General features: G+C 42.2%; 2 protein-coding genes across 2 annotated transcripts in view; both read right to left on the minus strand.

Moving 5' to 3' along the window:
* Positions 1 to 1,838: 1,838 nt before the first annotated feature.
* LOC106044594 (sulfotransferase 6B1-like) lies at positions 1,839 to 7,350 on the minus strand. Its single transcript, XM_013194696.3, has 7 exons — positions 7,064 to 7,350; positions 5,829 to 5,974; positions 5,288 to 5,377; positions 4,460 to 4,586; positions 3,936 to 4,030; positions 3,390 to 3,546; positions 1,839 to 2,165 (listed from the first exon to the last, which is right to left on the minus strand). The coding sequence occupies exons 1-7, from the start codon at positions 7,263 to 7,265 to the stop codon at positions 2,035 to 2,037; spliced, it is 948 nt and encodes a 315-aa protein (XP_013050150.3). The 5' UTR covers positions 7,266 to 7,350; the 3' UTR covers positions 1,839 to 2,034.
* Positions 7,351 to 10,371: 3,021 nt separating this feature from the next.
* LOC106044595 (sulfotransferase 6B1-like) overlaps positions 10,372 to 20,703 on the minus strand; it is a 31,498-nt gene continuing 21,166 nt past the window's right edge. The window contains exons 4-10 of the mRNA XM_013194697.3: positions 16,429 to 16,672; positions 14,878 to 15,014; positions 14,119 to 14,208; positions 13,347 to 13,473; positions 12,426 to 12,520; positions 11,741 to 11,897; positions 10,372 to 10,800 (exon numbers count right to left, since the gene is read on the minus strand). Of these exons, the coding sequence (XP_013050151.3) occupies positions 10,670 to 10,800; positions 11,741 to 11,897; positions 12,426 to 12,520; positions 13,347 to 13,473; positions 14,119 to 14,208; positions 14,878 to 15,014; positions 16,429 to 16,630 (939 nt within the window). The 5' untranslated portion in view covers positions 16,631 to 16,672 and the 3' untranslated portion in view covers positions 10,372 to 10,669. The remainder of the gene's footprint in view (positions 10,801 to 11,740; positions 11,898 to 12,425; positions 12,521 to 13,346; positions 13,474 to 14,118; positions 14,209 to 14,877; positions 15,015 to 16,428; positions 16,673 to 20,703) is intronic.

Here is a 20,703-nt window from a genome sequence, read left to right on the forward strand (position 1 = left end):
GCACTAGGGCAGCGTGGCCCTGCCCAGGCTGCTGCACCCTGCAGAGGGGTCTTGGCCCCAGCCTCGGGTGGAAGGGTTGGAACGTTTTCAATGGATACAGGCCTGGCTGGGGGCCTGCCCTGCTCAGAGGGCTTGGGCAACTCCACAGCATCCCTCCTGAGCTTCCTCTTCTCCAGGCTGAACAGTCCCAGCTCTCACAGCCTCTCTGGGCAAGAGAGGTGCTCCTTCAGCATCTTGGTGTCTCTGCCTTGGACTCCTTCAGTCTCTGTGTCTCTCTTGTGCTGGGGGGCCCAGAACTGGACACTGCGCTCCAAGTGCGGCCTGCCCAGTGCTGCCTAGAAGAGAAAGTTCACCTCTTTTGGCCTGCTGGCAACAGAAAGGTTCATGAGCATCCCAAATCACACTCTGAGTGTCCAGTAACCTCAGAGAGACACGGTGTGGGTGTCCACACACCTTCCTTTATGCCTCCAGGGACAATATGGAGTCCTCCAACCATGCGTCCTGTCTGCCTGCAGGGCCTGTCTCAGGGCAGGCAGGAAGTGGCTCCATGAGTCTTCCTCCCTCCCTCCCTCCTTCCACCAAACTGCCACACCGCACCCGGTCGCTGTTCCTGGCTGCTCACGCTCCTCAGGGGCTGCCTTTGGACACGTGGGGGAGGCCGCTGCTGCCCCTTTCAACACAGCACAGTTATACCACAATGCTTTGAATAAAAATTTTTAAACTGAAACAAGCACTCATGACAGTTTGTGAAAATTGTTTACCTCAGTGTTTTTCCCCTCCTCACAGCCCTAAGGATCTTTAAGTTCACCATTTTTTGGTCGCTGCAGGCAAGCCAGCTTTTGACCTTCACATTCCCAATAAGCCCTTCCTCGTTCCTGAGAAAGAGGCTCAGTGGAGCCCTTCTCCTTGTCTCCTGTATCACTTGGATGAAGAAGTTATTATCAGTGCATTCCAGGAGCCTCATGGATTGCTTATGCCCTGTTATGCTGTCCCTCCTACATCAGTTGCAAATGTTTCTTCAAAGTAATCGCTTTGCTGTACCAGGAATGCAAATATAGAGTTACCATTCAGGGCTGCAGCTCTCCCTTCTTTTCAAAGCTTCCCTTAGGCACCTGCTTCCTTCCTAACTCCACATCAAACAACTTCAGTCTGTTCACCATTCATAACCTAACGCAGTCAGCCTCAGTGAACTAAAGGGGATGTCATAGTTTTGTGGAACCTCCATGTCAAAGGATTTACATTGCCCAGAGAGGTCTGTCAGGCAGGGTTATGTGATGAAGGGATGGTAAGGGATAAGAAAGAAATGGATTTCCAGGATCAGCCCCTGTCTGTAAGGGAAGTCTGAGTGAGAAAAAGTAGGTAACTCCTGACATGCTGAGCAGCAAGGGCAGGGATGTTGCTGATCAGCAAAGGATTTCGGTCCTCCCAGGAACTTCAGCATGAAGCCAGCCAAGGTGTATGAGAGAGCTTGTGGCATTCAAGACCCAAGAAGGCGTAGAGCCTGTACCACACAGGATCACCTCTTGGGCCTCTGCGACGACCTGATGGCGTTGGACTGTCTTCCTGCATACAACTCTCAACATAGACACACTTCCAGTAGCACCATGCGCTCTCTATCTACACAGACATTTGTGGGTTCAGACCCACACCACAAATGCATGTCAAGCCCACTGTCTCCCAGGAGGAAGGTCCCTGTGGAGGCCCCTCTCCCTTACCACTGAGCACTGCAGAAGTCTCCCTCACAGTCTCAGGCCGTGAGGCAGCCACAACGACACCACCAGACTGGTGCTATGGCACCCATGCACCATCTCTCTCCTGGAAGGATGTCAGGCACTCACTGAAGGAATGCACTCATTTTATTTGTTTGCATTAAGCAACAGCCAGGCCGCAGGCACAGCACAAGCCTAAGAATTACAGCCCAAATGTTTAGAGGTGCCAGGCCGATCTCTGAGGGTTTCCTCTCTTTACTCATGGTGACCAGCCACCGTTGGAGAATCACCTTTGGGGAAGAACTTGCTGCTCTTCTGCTCATTTTCAGGCCTTGCAGTACACGTCATATTTAATCTTTGCTGCCAGCTTTGTTCTCCCTATGGAGTCTTCAAATTTTCGGTCCATTTCTTCATTCTGAGCTTTAGAGAAGAGGTCTCTCCAGCTCCCAACAATGCCTGTGTACAACAAGAAGTAACAAGGACTGAAGGTGACTATTCCTGAGAGAGGATGACACAACAGTGATGCAGACTCACTGCACACTGAGGAAAGAAACATCTGATTTATGCCCCTAAGAGGTCTAATTGTCTAGGAGAGGCAAGGTAGCAATGATAAGAAATAAAGTCTGGAGCCAGGCCACAGAGAGGATTGGTGCTGGACTGCCTGCATGCCTTCCCTCCCAAGAGGGCATTTCCAAGGTAGTTTCATGCAGAGTTTACACTGAAAAGAGATGAACCTGTTTTTGTCACAAAGGAATATTCATTTGTGAATGCCTCCTTCTGAAAAGGCAAGTTATATGGGGAAATGGTGTGGGTGGTGGAGAGGAGATCAGTTAAATCCTTCTTCCTCCAAGGGGTTGGAATGGCAAGGGGCTAAAGCAAGCCCACACCCACAGCAGTCAGAAATCAGAGACTCCTGAGCACTGGGGAGCAACTGGGCTACAAGAGCCCGGGCCCTGGCCCCAGGTCTGTAAGTGATAATCCCTGGGACCACTATTGGCACGCCTGTTGAGAGAGACCATGTTGAGACTATTTCTCATCTCTCAGTGAGGACATAATAATGTGATGCCCAGGAGGCCAACAGAGCACTGAGTATGATGTTCCTGAGACCCTTGTCCCATTAGCACACCTTCTCCAAAAGAGAATTTGTATGAAGTGACATGTGCAGTCAGAAAAGTCAAAAAGCTTACTTGAAATTCAACTCCAAAGACAGAAACAGTCAGGTGGACCTTTCTCCACGTCACACCAACCCACTGTTCTTCCCCTCCAGATCAACCATCAGCCTCATCGCACAACTCCTGGGCAAAGGTCACACCAGCAGCCATCCATAAAGACAAACCGTCCAGCCCAAGCAGATTTAGTGCATAGTTGTTGGTATAACCTACGTAATTGTTAGCCTCCACCTCTACACCTCACTTGCATAATTGACCAGTGTTGCCACAAGGAAAGAGAGCAACATGGAAGCAACGGCTGAGGACCATGGATAGCTGAGGCACTCCAGTATGCTACTCACGAACAGCCCCAAAATCTTGCCAATGGCAGAAGCTTTTTTTACAGGATGCTACAGGAGACACCTCACCCACACCTGCCCTTCACAACAAGCCCAGCAAGCTCATGGCTAAGTGACAAGGGCCACTCAGAAGACAACTTCAGAAGGCAGATTTTTCATTTGCAAAGACTTACCCTTACGGAAGAGGATGTCCCCAAATTTACCATGGGTTTCCTTGGATTTCTCTTTCATGGCTTGGAAACTGGTCTTCTTGGCAATTCTGTGAAAATCTTCCTCATCCAGGGAGAACCCAAAGAAGGCAGCAATCTTTTTCATTCGCAGTACTGGGTTCTGGCCAAAGGAACATAGCACAGAGGTGAAGTCAAAAGACTTGGCACCATGGCTAGGTTACAAAGCCAGCACCCAGTGATGTCACCAAGGAATTCTAAGGTCTCTCACAGAGGGGGAACCTATACATGGCAGCCTCAGGTTCAAGGCCTTTTCTTCTCCCCAGAAGCAACTGAGTGAGATGAGACTCCCTCCACAAATATACAAGCCTACCCTCCTCCTAAGCGCCCATGGGCAAACCCAGGAGCAAAAGAGAGTAGCTCAGGAAAGCATGCTCTTCTAAAGGGACAGACAGGCTTGACCCAACAGTTTCTACTTCCCCATAGCCCCCACACATATCAGGACAGTTGCACAGTGCACCCATCAAGGAAGAACTGGCTGAGGTACCACACCTCTTTCAGTTCCTCATAGCTTATCATCATGATCTTCTCATGGTCAATGTATTGGTTCCATTCCACTAACTGGTCAAAGTAGGATCCCCAGGCCACTGCAGACAAAGAAAAGAGCCATAGCTGTGCAGGATATCTATGAAAACAGGCCTCTACCAAATCAGAGGAGTCAGCCCAGACAGCTATCTAAACATGGCACCAGAATGGTGAAGTGGGGACTGGGTAACGTCTGTTCTTTTGGCTGAGGTCAATGAAGGATCCCCCAGTTCTTGGCACTAGGTTGCACTGAACCACCAGCTCTATTACGGGAATAAAAAGATTCAAGCTTTGTCACAATCTCTCCATTCTGAGTTAGAGACAAAAGTAACTCGAATTCTCTGTTACTCCCCTATTCAGCCATAACATGGGCCTGTCTGCTTGTCCCAGGAGTGCCTTGGGAAGATACGTTGGGGCAGGATTCCGAAGCCCAGAATCCTGTATATGCCCCCTGGGTGGAAAGAAATTCCAGAAAACACAGGGCAAAGTACATTTCCCATTCATGAAAGCTGCAAAGTACTCATCCCAGGAGGCAAAGGATGGCAGCACTGGCATGTTGTTATAGAAGTGGTAATAGGAGATGGCCGTGTCTTTGGGGTTCCGAAGTAGCACAAGGACCTGGAGGAGGAATATGCGTGGTTTGGTTGTGATTTAGTGACTGACCAAGACACCATCTTCTCAACATATCACAAGTCCACAAACACCCGCCAGACAATGATATGCCAGTCTAATTCCTTTTATTTAGTAAGAAATCGGAGCCCTGGCAGACCACTTGCTGGCAGCTTCAAGGTGAAAAGAAATACCTTTTCAGTGATGCCCTTGGGACACGGCTGTGAACTAGCACCAATCCAAAATGAGTTCAAGGGCTACAGCCCAGGAGATCCACAAACGGGCCGTGGGTGCACCCATGCTTTTCTCTGAAGCAGTTCTCATTGATGAACATCTTATCCCGAGGCCCTACTGGGCTTTTGACAGGTACCCTGGTCTTAGAGGCAAGTCCAAGCCTCTAAGCTTATCCAAACAGGATAACTGCTTGCCATGCTCAGTTTTCTGACACAAAAATCTGGAAGCATCTTTCTTAAGATCTTAGGGGCTACAAGCCCACCGAGAGAAACTATTTGAGTCAGCAGAGCTGCTGCTGCTGGGAGAGGATGTTTATTCACAACCTCAGCACACAGCACTCTGCCTCGTCACCCTTGGAAATGTGCCTATGCATTGAACAGCACAGGTGAAAGTGCAAAAAGACATCTCACACAGGCAGAGGAAAGCTAGCTTGAGGTGGAAATGCTTTTGCAGTGTGACACAAAGAGAAGACTCACCTTAGCCTTTCCTTGGAGGATGGAGAAGGGCAGGAGATGAGGATGCAGATGGGTTGAAATGATTCTTCGGGAAGGCAGTTTCTTCATCCTCTTTAAGGAAGGTGGGAGAAATAGGACAGAAGTAGCTTATTCAGTGAAGTGAGCCTTTTCAGGAGTCATGGGTAATAGGAAAATGTGAGACCAGACAAGAGGTATCTCTTATCCCTTAGGAAATCCCAGGCACTGGCGGCATAGGCTTCTGCTAGCCTCTGCCACAGAACACCATTTCACACGAGACGGGTCTGAGGACAGGACACCCACGAGAAAGGTCTTACTGATCCAACCAATTGGCTCCAGGCCTGGAGCCCCCAGGCCTCCAGCACTTACTGGTGTTCTGAGACCCTTGCACTTGGACACCAGGGGTAATAGGACATGCTGTTTGTACTGACCCTAACACTTGTTACTACTCTAAAGTTGTCTGTTGCTCCTGAGATTAGACATTGTCTTTCAACTGTTACTACCTGTAACAAGAGTATTGCCAATATTTTCAAACCCTGCCCACCTCATATATTCCAGGATCTCCAAACTCTAGACGTGGAAACATCTGTAGCTCCTTTTCAGCATCTATTCTCTCTTTCATTTCTTCTTCCGTATATTTAGCATCTGCTGATTCCAGCTCCCTCACCATTTCTTCAAGCCAGTTGGTTCCTGAAATGATAAAGACACCACTGGAATGTCCATCCTGGGCTGCACATCTCCACCTTTTCCTGTCAGCCTGGCTGAGAGGAGCTTCAGTTTTCAGCCTCTTCCTGGTCAGCAGAGTTTGGTCTCATACCCAGCCCCCAGCTAGGCTTCCATAACTGACTGAAGAAGGGTTCTTCAACCAAACCAAAAGACTGTCAAGCTCTGACGGCATCTTTGCACTAGGCTCAGCTGTCTTGGCTTCTGTGACCTGCCACAGCTGGTATGTGAGGCACTGAGCTCAAAGAGCCAACTCTCACTTTTCATATAACCTCTTCTGGGATGTGTAGGTGGACCCTCACACCTCTAAACCATTTCTGCCCATGCACAGCTCTACAGGTTACACTCAAAGTCAATGTAATAAGAATCACCAACTCCTCTTTCTGTATACGACCTGTTAATGTATCTCTCCAAAGCGATTAGAGACAAATGTGAAGGAATCCAAAATGTCCATGTGAAAGGGAGAGGGAACAACTTAAGAGTCCTGGTAGAATTTGTGCCTTTCCCTGCAATTAGATGCATGGGAATTTTACGTTCTGCAATTCAGTAGCTCTGTGGAATCACCTGTTATTCTGCCCTTGTTAGTAGGAAATAGTCCCTGTATTATCCTAGCAGCAAGTAGAGTAACAACATATTTTCCTGTACTATCAAGACTGTATGTGGAAAGTCAAGGGATATGATTATTGTGCTTTATCCAACACTGGTGATTTCACCACTTGCACACAGCATGCAGTTCATGCACTGAAGCACAAGAAATTCTGAGAATCTGATGAGGGTCATGCTGAAAGCCCCCGAAATCACTGCGAGCTGGAGCAAATGAAACACATGGAAAGGCTTGGGTTGCTCAGGCTGGGGAAAAAAAAATAAAAGGCACAGAGGAGGAGGAGGAGGTTGGATTAGAAGACCTCCAGAGATGCCTTACAACTTAATTTCATGATCCTATGGAGAATGGTGTCACCAAAAGCTTTTCTCAGGTATTATTGCTTTGTTAAATGAAGGCACACGCTTCTGGATTGTAGCGTGGCATATTTGACTATTTACCCAGCGAACACTCACCTGTTTTAGGATAGCCTGCTAGAATCACATCGTTGCTCCTGATTTCAAGGGATTTCAGAGCTTCCAAAGTTTCTGGGCTGCTAAATGCAGTAGGGTACAAAATACCTCTGTAAGAAAACAGCATATCTTCTGGGGAAGTCTTTTCATTCTCTGAAAAGCAACTTTCCACTGCTTCAATGACTCTTTCTCTATTTCTGCTCATGCTTGTATGCCTGTGGAATTCTTTTCAAGCAGAGATACAGACTGTCTTTCCACAATGCAGAAGAACTTTATACAGTGTGTTAGGAAATCAGAAAGGGCATTCACTCAGAAACTAAGATACATGTCACTGATTAACTCCATTTGTACTCTGTTATCTCCTTTCAAAACTACAGGACAGGAGACTCACAGTAGTGACATGGAGTCTCTCTGCTATGCCTGATACCAGCAACAGTAGTCTGTTCTCTGCAAAGCATTGCTGTTGGGGCAGCAATTCCAGTTAATACTGCTAGCATTCAAAATATTGCATGAAATCAGGGAGAGACCTATAAGTTTTGTAAAATACTACTTTAAATATTTTTAACTGCTGAGCTACATAGTCCAATTTGCAAACTAGATAACCAGCATAACCATGAGGGCAGTAGATCTCAGCCTACTTTGGTATTGACTTCACTAATGGATGTATATCCAAGGGTCCAACTTTGTTCCAGGTGCCAGTGCTATCTTCAGTCCATTATCGTAAGATTATCACTTCAGGCAATATATTCATAACTAAGGACAAGTACCATCTAAGCCATGCTTCTCATGACTAAATACTCACATTCAAGACCTTCTACTTCACCATATCCTCCAGGAGCATTGATTTCATGTGAAACTCTAATACTTAGGTTCTGCATTAACATGAATCAAGTTCACCTGTATCACATTAGTTCTATTTGTTTCTATACCTGGCCATAATTTAATCTTTGGGTGAAAATGTTCTTGGTGGGGCAGTTATTGGTATTCTGGCTGATGCCTTTTCAAAAGATAAGTAGTACTAAGATGGAGAAATCTGTATCTCCACAAGTTACATCATTGCAAAAAGTCCCATTGTCCACATTCATTGCCCAACACGGGTGCTTGCCTTTTCTGTCCTCCCCTCACACATATCCTTACCTTGTTGAATGCACAGGCCCACAGAGCATCTCTAATGAAGCAAAAGCACCTGAAGTGTTACTGCTATAAAATAGATAGGGTGAGATTTTAAGGGCAGACAGTAATTGAACCCCAACCCTGGGGTAACACAGGAGGGGATAATCTACAGAAACAGGTCATTGGCTGGTTTTCCATCAGATAAGCAAGGGCATGTCTACAATTTATTTCAGACCAGGTGCTTTCAAAGTAGTTCTAATCTTATTAGTTTAACAGAGTAGTAGCTATACAGCTTCCCTTGTGAGCACTGTAGCACCCAGTCTTTGCAGAGATTGTTCCCAGAGCCCATGAGTCTCAATAACAACTACATACATAATCTCTCATCCAATAATGCTGCAAGGGTAATAGGTTTTGAAGCTCGACCACTTCCCCTTCCTAAGTAAATGTGATACTTACTCACATTTACTTCTCAAATCCCAGTGTGCTTGGAAAGCCTCACTGCAAGTCAAGGCTCTTGTGCAGTATCTGTCCAAAAACCCAAAAGCTGCCATTAAACTACAGTAGCATTCAGCCAGTGAGAATGTAACTCTAAACTCTGGTGTGGGTACAGCTGGGGAAAAAAAAAGTCACAAAAGGAAGCCAGACTTGATAGAGTTTTGCCTGCTCCATGAACTGTAGTGTTCAGTGCTGATTTCATTAATGCAAGAATAATTAACACAAACAAGGTCCTGGATGCTTTTGTGCAGGGCATCAGTAAGAACATGAAAAGCTAATCTGCTGTATACCAAAATACCTAGAAGCATAGATGTGGAAGGGACTTGATCTGACTTTCTAGTCCTCCACCTGCATATCTGATTCATTGAGTCTGCCAGTCTTCTCCCCATTAGATGATTGCTTAAAATTTTTCATGGCCTCCCTAAGCAGCATTCTCAAGTTTAGAATGACCTGCAACCAGCGGCTTTAATAATTACTGCCTGTGTGTTATGTAAGAACCTCCTATTACTGTAAACCAGAATAAGATATGACTTTTTTTTTTTCCAGCACTTTCACCAAATTAATCCTTGCTGAGGGTGATTCTTCAAGTCTTTTCTTACAAATCGCTGTCTTACTGGCTTGCTCCCCATTAAGTACCTCAGCCTTTGGTTTGTTTGTATTTTTACACTTACCTTTACTGAACTTCATGTTTTCCAACCTTCTTCTTAATTTGTCGTGATCTTTTGAATTGTTTCCCCATTTTCCCCAGTACTGTCTGATTTCTGTTCTGGTCCCCAGACTTAAATGTCAAATAACTTAAATTCATATACTATACATATACTAGTTTGTTCACAAGAGTGTTAAAATAATGTTGAATACATCCAGGCCTCTCCACTAAATGATATTGCTTTAATTGTCCTCCCAGTTTTGCACTGATCCAGTTTATGAAGTTGTACCTTGAGCAAACTATTGCAATTAATTTCATAACAGCCATGTAAACAAGTGGAAATTCCTGCAAGTGTTGCTGCTCGTGACCCTGCTTCTAGATGCATTTTATGACTGTCGTATGGATTTCTAGGGACTCAAATCTACTCTCAGTACTTTAATTACATTATATAACCCATTTAAGTTGCTATCTCTACATACAAAGCTATAAATCTGTTGATCTAGGTTGCTTCTCTTTTGCTGTATAATTTCAGAACCTGTCTGATGCCAGAATTACACAAATATTAACATCACAATTTTGCTTTTTTACTAACCTTTATAGAGGTAGAAACATTGGTTTCAGTGAAGCAAGTGCAAATTTATATATTAGAAAAAAAATGGAATTTTTTTTATGTTCCACAGAGATAATTATTTGTGGTCATATGTGAAAGCAGTGCCTATGATTGGATCATGGCTGTTAATACCAGTCTGTAATCTGAATTCCAGACTGAAATTCTGCATTCAGAGACATTAAAATCCTTAAAAATGCTGATCTCCATGCCTCTTCATTCTATTTCCTCTAGCTTTCATCCAGTTTGTCCTGAAGTCACAGGAAAGATATCATTTGTCATTACTTAAGGTGGCGTCAGATCCATATTTTGCTAGTGATCTTAATTGTGAAGATGTTGCCTAACCTGAGGAATTTTTGAAAAAAAAAATCTCCATATACTAAATAATTTCTAAATAGTCTAGAGTGACTGAGTTCAGCTGGAAACAGAAAAGGACCATTTCCTTCCAGGTGATAGCTACTGAAACAGGGCTGTCAGATTTATTTGAATATAGTTAGTTATCATCTTCAGCAAATGAATGTAACCAAAGCAAGCCAAAGATCTCACGTTAAAACAAAAACAAACAAAAATAACAACAACAACAACAAACTATTCATCACTGTCGCTGTAAAGGCTGCTGCAGTGTGATTAATGTGATTATTACAATCATTCCAAGATTCTTGGATCATTCTAGATTTCCAATATATACTATCCAGATGATCTGAAAGTGCAGTGGAAAGCTCTTCCTCTAACCACATTTAATCACTCTTCAGGCTTTGCAGTACACATCATACTTTAACTTCATCCCCAGTTTAGTTCCTGCTATATGTTCTTCAAATGCTTTGTCCATTTTCTCATTCTGATCTTCATTGAAAAGACTCTTCCAGTCACTTACACCACCTTCAAAGAAGCAAAGAAATTATTGGAGGGAAAAATATATATATATATTGTAGTTGTTGTATACAACTGTTATTCCCTTATTCATTAAATGGAGTTGATCCATATTTTCAAAATAAAACTTCATTCCTTTCTGCACCACTGTAGCTTTGTGAAGTCACTGGAGATACAGGTCTGTGAAACTGCTACAATGGAAAAGAACAGAAAAAAGGAGCAAAATACCTTCTCCTCTTTAAGTGTCTGGTACACACACACACACACACACACACACACACACACACACACAAAAAAAAAACAGCATAAGGTCCTATTTTTCTGCAGCTATTTACTCCAGAGTCAATTATGACTGACAAGATGGAAGATCAGGAAGGACTGATTAAGAATCATCTGTCTGGAGGCAGAACTGGGTTTCTGCTCCCTTGTCAGCTTCTGGTTTTATCCAGTGACTCCTTTAATGTAAAATGTAGAGATAGATTCTGACAGCCAGGTTAGCCCTCTCGTATCTGCGTCACCTACACTGCACTACAAAAGTAGTTTTCTGCTATTTTGCTTCTCTGTATTACTGATTCTTGGATCCTTGTCTTTTCTCTAACTTGTTATCATGAACAAGGCATTGACAGTGACCCTTTCAGGGCACTTACACTCTCCCAAAAACTCAGGCTGAGTTTGGCCCAGTTTTTCTTTCTCTTAAAAAGCCTCCCCTTCCCAGGTAGGCATCTGGTGGCTGGTGGCTGAAGAAGACTTGGTGAAGACGCTTGGCCCATAGAAGGAAAGTAGTTCAGACACAAGACTACTCCTTCCTGCCAGTCATCTCTGAACCTCTAAAATTTGCTTTGTGTTGTTGCTTCTCCCACAATGGCTGCAGTTTCTTCCTCACAAACACTCCTTGACTAGTTCTTCACACTGTGATGTTTCTGCCTCTGGGCCTCTTGGAGCTCCCTACCTTTGCGAAAGAGAACACTGCCCAGCGCCCCATGGGTCTTCAGCGAGTTCTCCTTCATGGACTGGAAGCTGCTCCTCTCTACCACACCCTGAAGCTCTTCCTCAGTCAGAGAAATCCCAAAGAAAGCAGCGATGTTTTTCACTCCCAGGGCCCGATTCTGAAAAGAGGAAGGCAACATACCACATGACATTCAAACAACTTATATTGCTTTGTATTTCAAGGTGTTTTCAAGGCCCTGCATACCTCTGTTGGCTGCATATATAGAGTATTCAGAGTTCATCAAGACTGGAATGGTGTCTAGTGTTTCTATTCTCCGTTATTGTTTCAGATAAGATACGAGCTGTATTCCTATAGATTACAGAAGGTTGTATATGATTTACAGTTGAGCCAAATTTGCACTGTTTGGAGCTATAAAACTCCAAAAAAGAATTACTGGGGATTTTGATTTACAATGATTTGGGCTTATATTGCAGCTAAAGAGAAAACAAGAATCATGTTCGCACACGCAGACAAATATATATTAAAAAGTTTTTAAGCTGGAATTTCATCTTGCCCTCTCCTAAAACAAGAATCTGTCTCATACCGTATCATGCAGTTTGAATACTCTATATGAATATAAGGGTTTATTGGTTAGGAACAATTGTTCTTTGAAGTATAAAATACTTGTTACCATTGGTAACCTCACCTCTTTTAGTTCTTCATAAGTTATTGTCATAACGTTTTCATCATCAGCATACTTGTTCCATTCAGAAAGATAATTAAAGTAGGATCCCCAGGGCACTAAATAAAACAAAATAATCCTAAGATGAATAATAAAATAATATTAGACAAGTTCCTTATGATATTAAACATTTTTTTGTCCTTAGGTTGATCCCTCCGCCATGGCCATTATGTCTATGCCAGAGTTTACCCCCTTCTGGGGTATTTATGGGGTTTTGCTCCAGACTGTTCCAATCCCTGTCATAGTCTCTGGACCAAAGCTAGTCCAGTGTGGCTCTGAAGGATCTGCCTTCACACCAGGGCCAGCAAGGGAGCCAGGGGTCTGGCTCAGAACCTCTGCAAACACCTCCACAGAAAAGCTCCTCTCTAGTGTGGCTGCTTTTAAGCAAATCCTACCTTGTCTGCTTCTTTCCATTTCTGTGCAACAAAATTTCTGTGCATTCTGTGCATTTCTGTGCAACACAAAAACTGGAGAATTTATGCAGTTTTAAACTAGTGGGATTCTTTTTTTTTTTTTTTCCTTTTTTTTCTTTGTCCAGTTTGGCAAGTTGGTGTTCAGATGTCTGTGTGAGCACAAGATAATGGACAGTGGAAGGGAGAGGTGAAGGGTATCCAAGAGCGAGATAAGGAGGAACTGCTTCTTCCAGCAAAAATGACAGTTTGTGCAAGTTAAAGCAGTTTGTGTAAGTGCAGTTCTGATGAATATCTGTCTTCAGTCAGTAAGACAAATACTGTAAAATTCACTTCAGATTTCTCACTTTCTTTCCTTAATCCCTGCTCTGTTTGCTGTAAACTAAAAAAATGCAAGTGAATCTGATTTACAAAATGCAAGGTTTTTAGACAAAGTCAAAACATTGAATAATTAACATAAAAGAGTATACAGTACTTTTCTCTGTCATGAAAGCTATGAAGAAATCGTCCCAGGTCTCATAGGAGGGAAGAACAGACATGCCATTGGAAAAATGATAAAAAGATGTAGCCACATCTTTTGGATTGCGAATCAACAGCAATATCTACAAAATAAAAGTATTTTATTTCTGCAGTGAAAAATAACAAACCATAGTATGAAGAAAAAAAAAAAAACAATAGTCTTCTTTAGAATTACAGTCTGGGGAATTTCTAGTATGTCATACACTATTTGCAGTAGTAACATTTTTTTCCTAAATCCAGTAAGTGAAGCATTTTGCTTCACTTCAGTACCTTGTGAATATGATTGCCTATAGTTATCAAAATATCTTTTCCAGATTAATCAAATTAATTATGCAGAATTTAAGTATGATTTGCTCAATGCGAGTATTATTCATCATTTAGATAGTGAGGAAAAAATCACACAAACACAAATTCTCTCCAGAACTTAACACATTTGTGACAACATTGTGGAAAGCCTTCCATAGGAAGTTGTGTACAAATACATTTTTTTACTGCTGGAGGGTTTGTTTTCCCCCACATCTGCCTTGTGGATACTGAAACAAATGTGTCAGTAAAGATGAACTGAGACTTACTGAGATAAATGGTAGCTATTAGTCAAGTAAAAATGGCCAAGCTAAACACTATGTAAGTATAAGAATGATTTTGAAATTTGGCCTAAAAGCACTAGATTGGCTTTCAAAAGCATTTGTAGGAGTGTTTGCTTACAAAACATTCAAATCATCACTCACCTTGGCTTTATTTTTGAAGATAGACCTTGGAAGATTGTCAGGAAGGAGATGAGTAAATATAACTCTTCGAGAAGGTAACTTGTTCATTCGCTTTATTAAGAATTGGAAGGAGGAAAGTAGACATTTCAATTACTACAAGTATTGTTCCATTCTCCTGTGATAAAATATTACTTCGCTAAATTTATCAACAGTTTTTGGCTGATCAGACGCACTTATGCTTTATGAGTGTTATCCTGGGATCTTAGCAGACTGCCCTGAGTAGCAATAATCTTCAAAAGGCCCTGAGAATGAACATTTGGAAGGAGGATTAGCCATTACTAATTCTCTTTAGTGATAATGAATTTAATATGTTCTGCTAGACAAGGTATGAAACTGAAAGGTAATATCCAGAATCTAACTGGGAGCATGGGAAAGCTGAATGATCCCAAGAGAGAAGGGGGGATAAAGAAGAGGTGGTAGAAAAGACAAAAGTCATTCTTTCAATATTTAACTTTTCATGAAACTCTTCATAAATACAGAAAATGCTACACCGAATTTCCGTAGTGCTTGTATTTCTAATGAGTATGTGCTCCTCCCAAGCCCTGTAGAGTGTCCCTTTATCCCTCAGCATTTGGCAACGTAAATGAGTTTCAACCTGGCCAGATGCAGCCTACAGAGACATGGAAGAGTTCTTATCAAAGAGTGGAGTATTTCACATGGCATATATTCAGTGTTTTAAGCACCAAATTTTTACAACTTTAATAAGTATTCTGTGCCCACCTCGTATTTCCCAGTATCTCCAACTTCAAGGTAGGGGAATTCTTCTAGGTCTTCATCATTAACACTTTCTTCATCCTGCGTTTTCTTTTCAAATGTGGCTACCAGATCACTTAAGATCTGACCTACCCAGTTTGTACCTGAAAGGGGAAAAATACAGAATTGCTTGTAAAGCCTGGAGAAAAAAAGCAGAAGTGGATCTGCCAGCAGACAGGAGGTAGGCAGTACTACCAGGTGAGTTGCCTGGTCTTCTTTCATGTGATACAGTATCACAGCTGACTGTCTGGATAATCACCTCTCAGGGCCCTACCTTTGCCCCCCTGAAGGTTACACTTCTCCAACTTAGATGGCTAAATGCATCATAAATTAACTTGTAAATTGTAAAATAACTAATAAGGGAGAAGAACCACTGATTCAAATATGCAAACATGCACTAATGTAATAATTTTTAATTGTTACAAGTGGGAATAGGGGTGGTAAACCTGTAGCTCAAAACCTAGTATATTACATATGTTTTCTGATGTGCTGCACAGGATTATCTTGGGTGGAAGGACAGGTCACAGAACTTTAGCATAGTTGCAGTACTAGACCCCAAAATTGTGCTGTGTATGCTCGTTTTTTTACCAATATGTAATGTAGTATCTAAAAAAATGTCTGAAATATTTCATATATATATATGTGTGATATATTTTTTCGCAATGTAAAGAGAACCTGTAGAGAAGTCTTGTGTTTAGTTTACCATTTCCTGACCTGTGGACACTGGGTTCCTACATCTTTGTCATTAGAGTTTAAGAACTGCATTTTAGCGTATAACATTTCTTCAAACAGAAAACATGCTAAAAAAATAGCAAAAACTTTATAAACCTGCCAACTGTGGCTATCTGCTGTAAGGCACTGTGAATCCTATTGCCGAAGGAGAAAAATAGCTATATTAAAATGGATATGTAACACATCCAAAAGCCAGCGTAGAGTGTTTTCAGGGAGAAGCAGCAAAGATGTAGGGTAAACTAGCAACCCCAGAAAAGAACTCCTCTTGATCTCCCAATAAAAATCCATGTGACCACTGTCAAGCGTTGCAAAATCATTTTTGGTAGTCATGGATTTTAGATATTCTAGAAATTTATGAGAAAAAAAAAAAGAATATGCAGCACTGCATGTGAAGGCACCAATGGGTTCATTCTATGTAGAAACACAAAGCTACTATCTTTACAAACATAACTGCAAGAGCAGATCCTGCAATACTAGGAAATCTAATTGCCTCCAGTTTGAGAATTACATTTTTATTCTTTTCAGTTTGTGCATACAAATTCATAACTACAAAAATTAAAGATAACAAAAGCTTTACATGCTTTTTAGCTTTTATAGCTAAGAAAAATCAGATGTCTTTCTCAGTCATTTGCAAAATTCCTATATAATGTCCTCATAATTAGCTTTGTTGTGTTTTTTTTTAAAAAAAAAAAGTTCTACTTTTTTTTTTCCTCTAAAAATTGTAAATAGAACCTACTTATTTGATATCACATAAAATCATTTACAAAGAAAGCAAACTATATTCACCAGATTTAGGGTATCCTGCCAAAATGACATCATCACTTCTGGCTTCAAGGGACTCCATAGCTTTAAACACTTCAAGACTGCAAACAGTAACAGGGTAGAGAATCCCCTTGTAAGAAAAAAGCAGTTCATCACGATTCATTGTGTTAGCAGCAGCCATTGCCTTATGTACCACATCAATAAATTTCTTCCTGGGCTTTTCCATTCTTCTCTGCCTCACACACAGGCTCCGTCACAGTGAGAAATGCTACAATGGAAAGAGAACCAGAGTGTGCCTTTTAACAGGGCTTTAATTTGGGGGGTTTTGGCAAGGAGAGGGTGTGGGGGGGTGGACCTTGTAAGCAATAATTAACTACTCTTTTTGAAACTGGAAAAAAAAAAAAAAAACTTAACCGCAGACAAAGACCTTAAGTCACTTGAACCCTTTGATATCAACAGAACATAGATGTAACAGAACAAGAAAAACAAGCAAATGTAATTGCATCCTGGGTTAAAGGTTTTATCTAACTCAAAAAACATCATATGCCAAAAATATGCAAATAATTACAGCAGAGTTTATAAACAAAGTACATCGAGATAGAAGAAGGACATGAATTACAGGCTAGGGTTTGACTGGCATAAGCACATTCCTTGTGGCCGTTCTGCTCTTTTCAGCATTCATTCTGCTGGGATATTTTCTTATATAACTCTTTTTTTTTTTTTTCCCCACAAAAGTGAGATAAAATGCACTGGGATTGGGAGAGTGTTTGCTGCATTAGCGACTGTCCTGTGATGGTGGCCAACTGCTCCCTCCAGCTGGTGCACAGGAGGGCAGAAGGACCAACACACTCTTTGACCATTGTTCTTCTCCGTTTGGATTGCAATAGAGAGGTCTGGCTTTCTGGTGGTTACATGAAAATGACTACTTTTACATGTTCTTTCCTTAATGAGCTCAATCATTTTTTAATAACTGATCAATGATCACTGACTTAGTAAAAATGTAGCCTCAGTTATAATGATTATTATTTATAATGGACTTTAATTGATGAACTTCAGACTGCACCAATCTCAGTACAAAAATTAAAGTAATGCCCAAGTTTAACATTAACATCTTTGACAAGAGGATGGATCACAAGGCAGAGAGGAAGCAGAAAATAGATCCTCCCTCCCTGCCCCCCCCCAAAAAAAAATAAAAAATTAAAAAATTAAAAAAATAAAAATTGTGCCAAGTGTCTAAATACCATTCTTTCCTATCTTTGAATGCTGCCTGTTGGGCTGCTGTAGCAGGAGGGCCACCAATGGCACACCTGTATGCTTCTGTCAGTTGCTTGCCCTGGGGAATTCACAACCTGGCATTGAGGCACCCTGCAGCACTCACAGGATCACCTGGCCCTACAGCTCTTGCATTTTGATGCAAATATTGTTCAGTCTATGGAAATCTTTTGCTTTTACCTTCATCTCTTATTTTCTATAAAACTTTATCAGTATATAAAAACTACCTGTGAGCAGGCATCAGCTGAACCAAGTGGACACCTCGTGACTCCTGCTCAGTCCATTTCCTGAATCAGAGCTCGCATCAATGCACATCCAGTTGGCACCATCTGCATTGCTTCACTTACATTAGCTAGAAATTACTGTACAATGAAATAGCATCTTTGCTGATTCTTAACGTGTAACCAGCTATTCTAGCAAAACATAAAACAGCTTGCCTTATTTTTTTTTCCTTTAGCTGGGGTTTTCATAATAGAAGCACATACTTCGTTCCCATACTTCAATCTTCACAGAATAGTCCGGAGCAATTTTGAGAGTGAAAAACCATTGGATTTCTCATGTATATTTGCCAGAAAAGGCAGTCAGGGCATTCATTGCATTCATTGGAGGCATGTATTATGATTACGATTAGGAACTGAACACACACACACACACATACAAAAAAAAAAAAAAAGGCAGTATTACTGAAGAAAAACCAATTAGAAGACAAGAAGACATAAGTCATAAGGAGGGATTTGGAGGGGAATTAAATTTCTTGGGTGAAAAAAAAAAAAAAAAAAGGATCAAGATTTCGTAACGTGAGCCTTTGATACAGCCATCTGCCACGACACCGTAGCTGGGAGAGGGGGAATGAACCTCACATGGTACGTGTTGCATAAGAAAGACTCTGATCCTGCCAAATGCTGAAACAGGAGACTGATGGAAAACATTAGTTGGTTTAAAGTTTCTAAAAAGCAGCTTTAAAAACACGGAGATTAAAAACAGATTAAAGGATTTGGTAATCTCCAGATTAATGGTGTTTGTTGTTCAAACCACCACTGTGCCTCTAAAGGTTTCTGACTTCCCATAGATATCAGACTTGGTCCTTCCTGATTGTGGAGCTTTGCAGAAAGAGTCTGGTGAGCTTTGCTGTGACAGCTACAGGACTCTGCCAGCTGACAATTACCCAATGAACTGATCTGCTTGTGCAGAGCTATTCCCTGTTAAATGAAGCAACAAAACAATCCCCAAACATACCCTCAAAACTTAAGGGATTGTGCTCTCAGTTGGTAGGTGAGAAGAGGTGGGTTTCCATAACTGTTCCTGTGGTCTGCATGTATCTCACTCAGACTCTGGAAAAGGCTTCAATAAATCAGCCTTCCAAAATGAACTAAAATGGCTCTTGGTCCACTTATGAAGGTACCCCCCTAAACTCCTTCTGACCATCGATGTGACAAAAAAAAAAAAAAAATCAAGGGCTCAAGAGGGGGATGTTTCCTGGGATCCTACAAATCAGTCCAAGAAAATTTGGGCCCCAAGTAGAATTAGCTTTACAATGGAAACACCATTTGTGTCATTTTTTTCATTTGAATAATCCAGTGTGTGCCAGATCTGAGGGCAGTCAAAGTCTTCAAACAGCAACTGGGGTGGTAGGATGTGTTAGGTTATGTGGTAAAAGCTTGTCTGCATGCCCACAAAGGAGCACAGAGACAATGGCGGGCAGGGGTGGGGAGCCCAAATAATGCCCTGCCCAGCTACTCCCAGGGCCGTGACAGCAGCCATCAGCTCATCACCACCACAAGCACAGAGAAGCACACAAAGGCAGTCCAAGTCCAGGGCTCAGCTGGTGCTGGGTGGGCTGCTGTCCGGGGACATAGGCACGTTAAGTATTGTGAGGGAAGGTTTCATCATTGGACAGGATTCATCAGGGGATGTTTATGAGAAGGACCAAAGATATGGAAAGGGAGGGATTTAGGCAATTTGGGGAGGAACAGTGAGGGAAAATAGAGGGATAAGGGATAAAAAAGGACCAGCTACATATAAATTGTTGGCTGGTCGGAATGCTTGTTTGCTTTGCTCTGCGCCCGATCATCACAGACTGTCCTATTTTCTCATTAATTTCCTTTCCATCTTTTTGCCTGGGCAAGGGACTCTATTAAATGTGTACGTGTGTGTAGGGCAGTCTGAGTGCCAGCAGTAGGGGTCAGACCCTGTGTGGGAGGTCATCTGTGTCTGAGCGCCAGCATCTGGATTGAGTGCATCTGAATTAAGTGGGCTGGGACCACGAGCCAGAGCGCCCATGTGCATGGGTGCCAGCAACTGGGGAGACCCAAGTGGCACCAAGTGCCAGTCCCTGAGGTGGGACCAGGGCTCAGAGCCTTTATGCACCTGGAGCAAGTGTGGGTGCATGAGCGTGGGTGTGAAAGCTAGCAAAGGCCAAGACGGATGTGCCAGTTAAATCACCTCGAGGCAGGTGTGCCTCTAAAAGTGAGATTGCAGAGTGCTGTGTGCCTTCCGATAAGCTGATTGTTGAGATTACAAGAAGAATAAACCACTGTTTACTCATTCAGTAAAACAGATAACATTTCTTGCTAAAATCAGATGTCCTTACTCAACTGCACTTCTAGATGCAGAAACTCCAGACATACAATCCTGGCTGAAAGTGCATATTAGTCAGTGTGCCTTGAAGGTCTGTAAGTGGAAGGTTTGGTGAACTACCATGAAGAAAAATGCACAACTCTACATCCCGACTCAAATCCAGAAGCAGCAAAGCAGGGTCCCCAAAGGCATTTTTACCTGGGTGTGAACATTTTACTCTAGCAACTGCATGATATTTTTGCTGTTCTTGTGCTATATACATGTGCTATTCTGTTAATCCCCTAATAATCTTCTATGTGTTAGGTTTAGAATTACATAAAAATTTGCTTATGATTTTTTTATAGATCTCCTTATCTCAATTTTTATCAGTTCTGGTGATTAAAAAGATTATTATGCCTTACAGTTTTACAGGAACCCAAAAATATTCTTCATCTCCAGATGCATGTTCGC

The sequence above is a fragment of the Anser cygnoides genome, chromosome 3 (assembly GCF_040182565.1).
Source record: "Anser cygnoides isolate HZ-2024a breed goose chromosome 3, Taihu_goose_T2T_genome, whole genome shotgun sequence".
In the NCBI taxonomy this organism is placed as follows: domain Eukaryota; kingdom Metazoa; phylum Chordata; class Aves; order Anseriformes; family Anatidae; genus Anser; species Anser cygnoides.

Excerpts from the sequence above, each read along its gene's own strand:
- LOC106044594 (XM_013194696.3), bottom strand. The coding sequence starts at position 7,265 with ATGAGCAGAAATAGAGAAAGAGTCATTGAAGCAGTGGAAAGTTGCTTT. Across the intron at positions 3,547-3,935 it reads GCTATGAGGAACTGAAAGAG|AACCCAGTACTGCGAATGAA; the intron begins GTGTGGTACCTC and ends TCCTTTGGCCAG. Across the intron at positions 2,166-3,389 it reads GGACATCCTCTTCCGTAAGG|GCATTGTTGGGAGCTGGAGA; the intron begins GTAAGTCTTTGC and ends TGTTGTACACAG.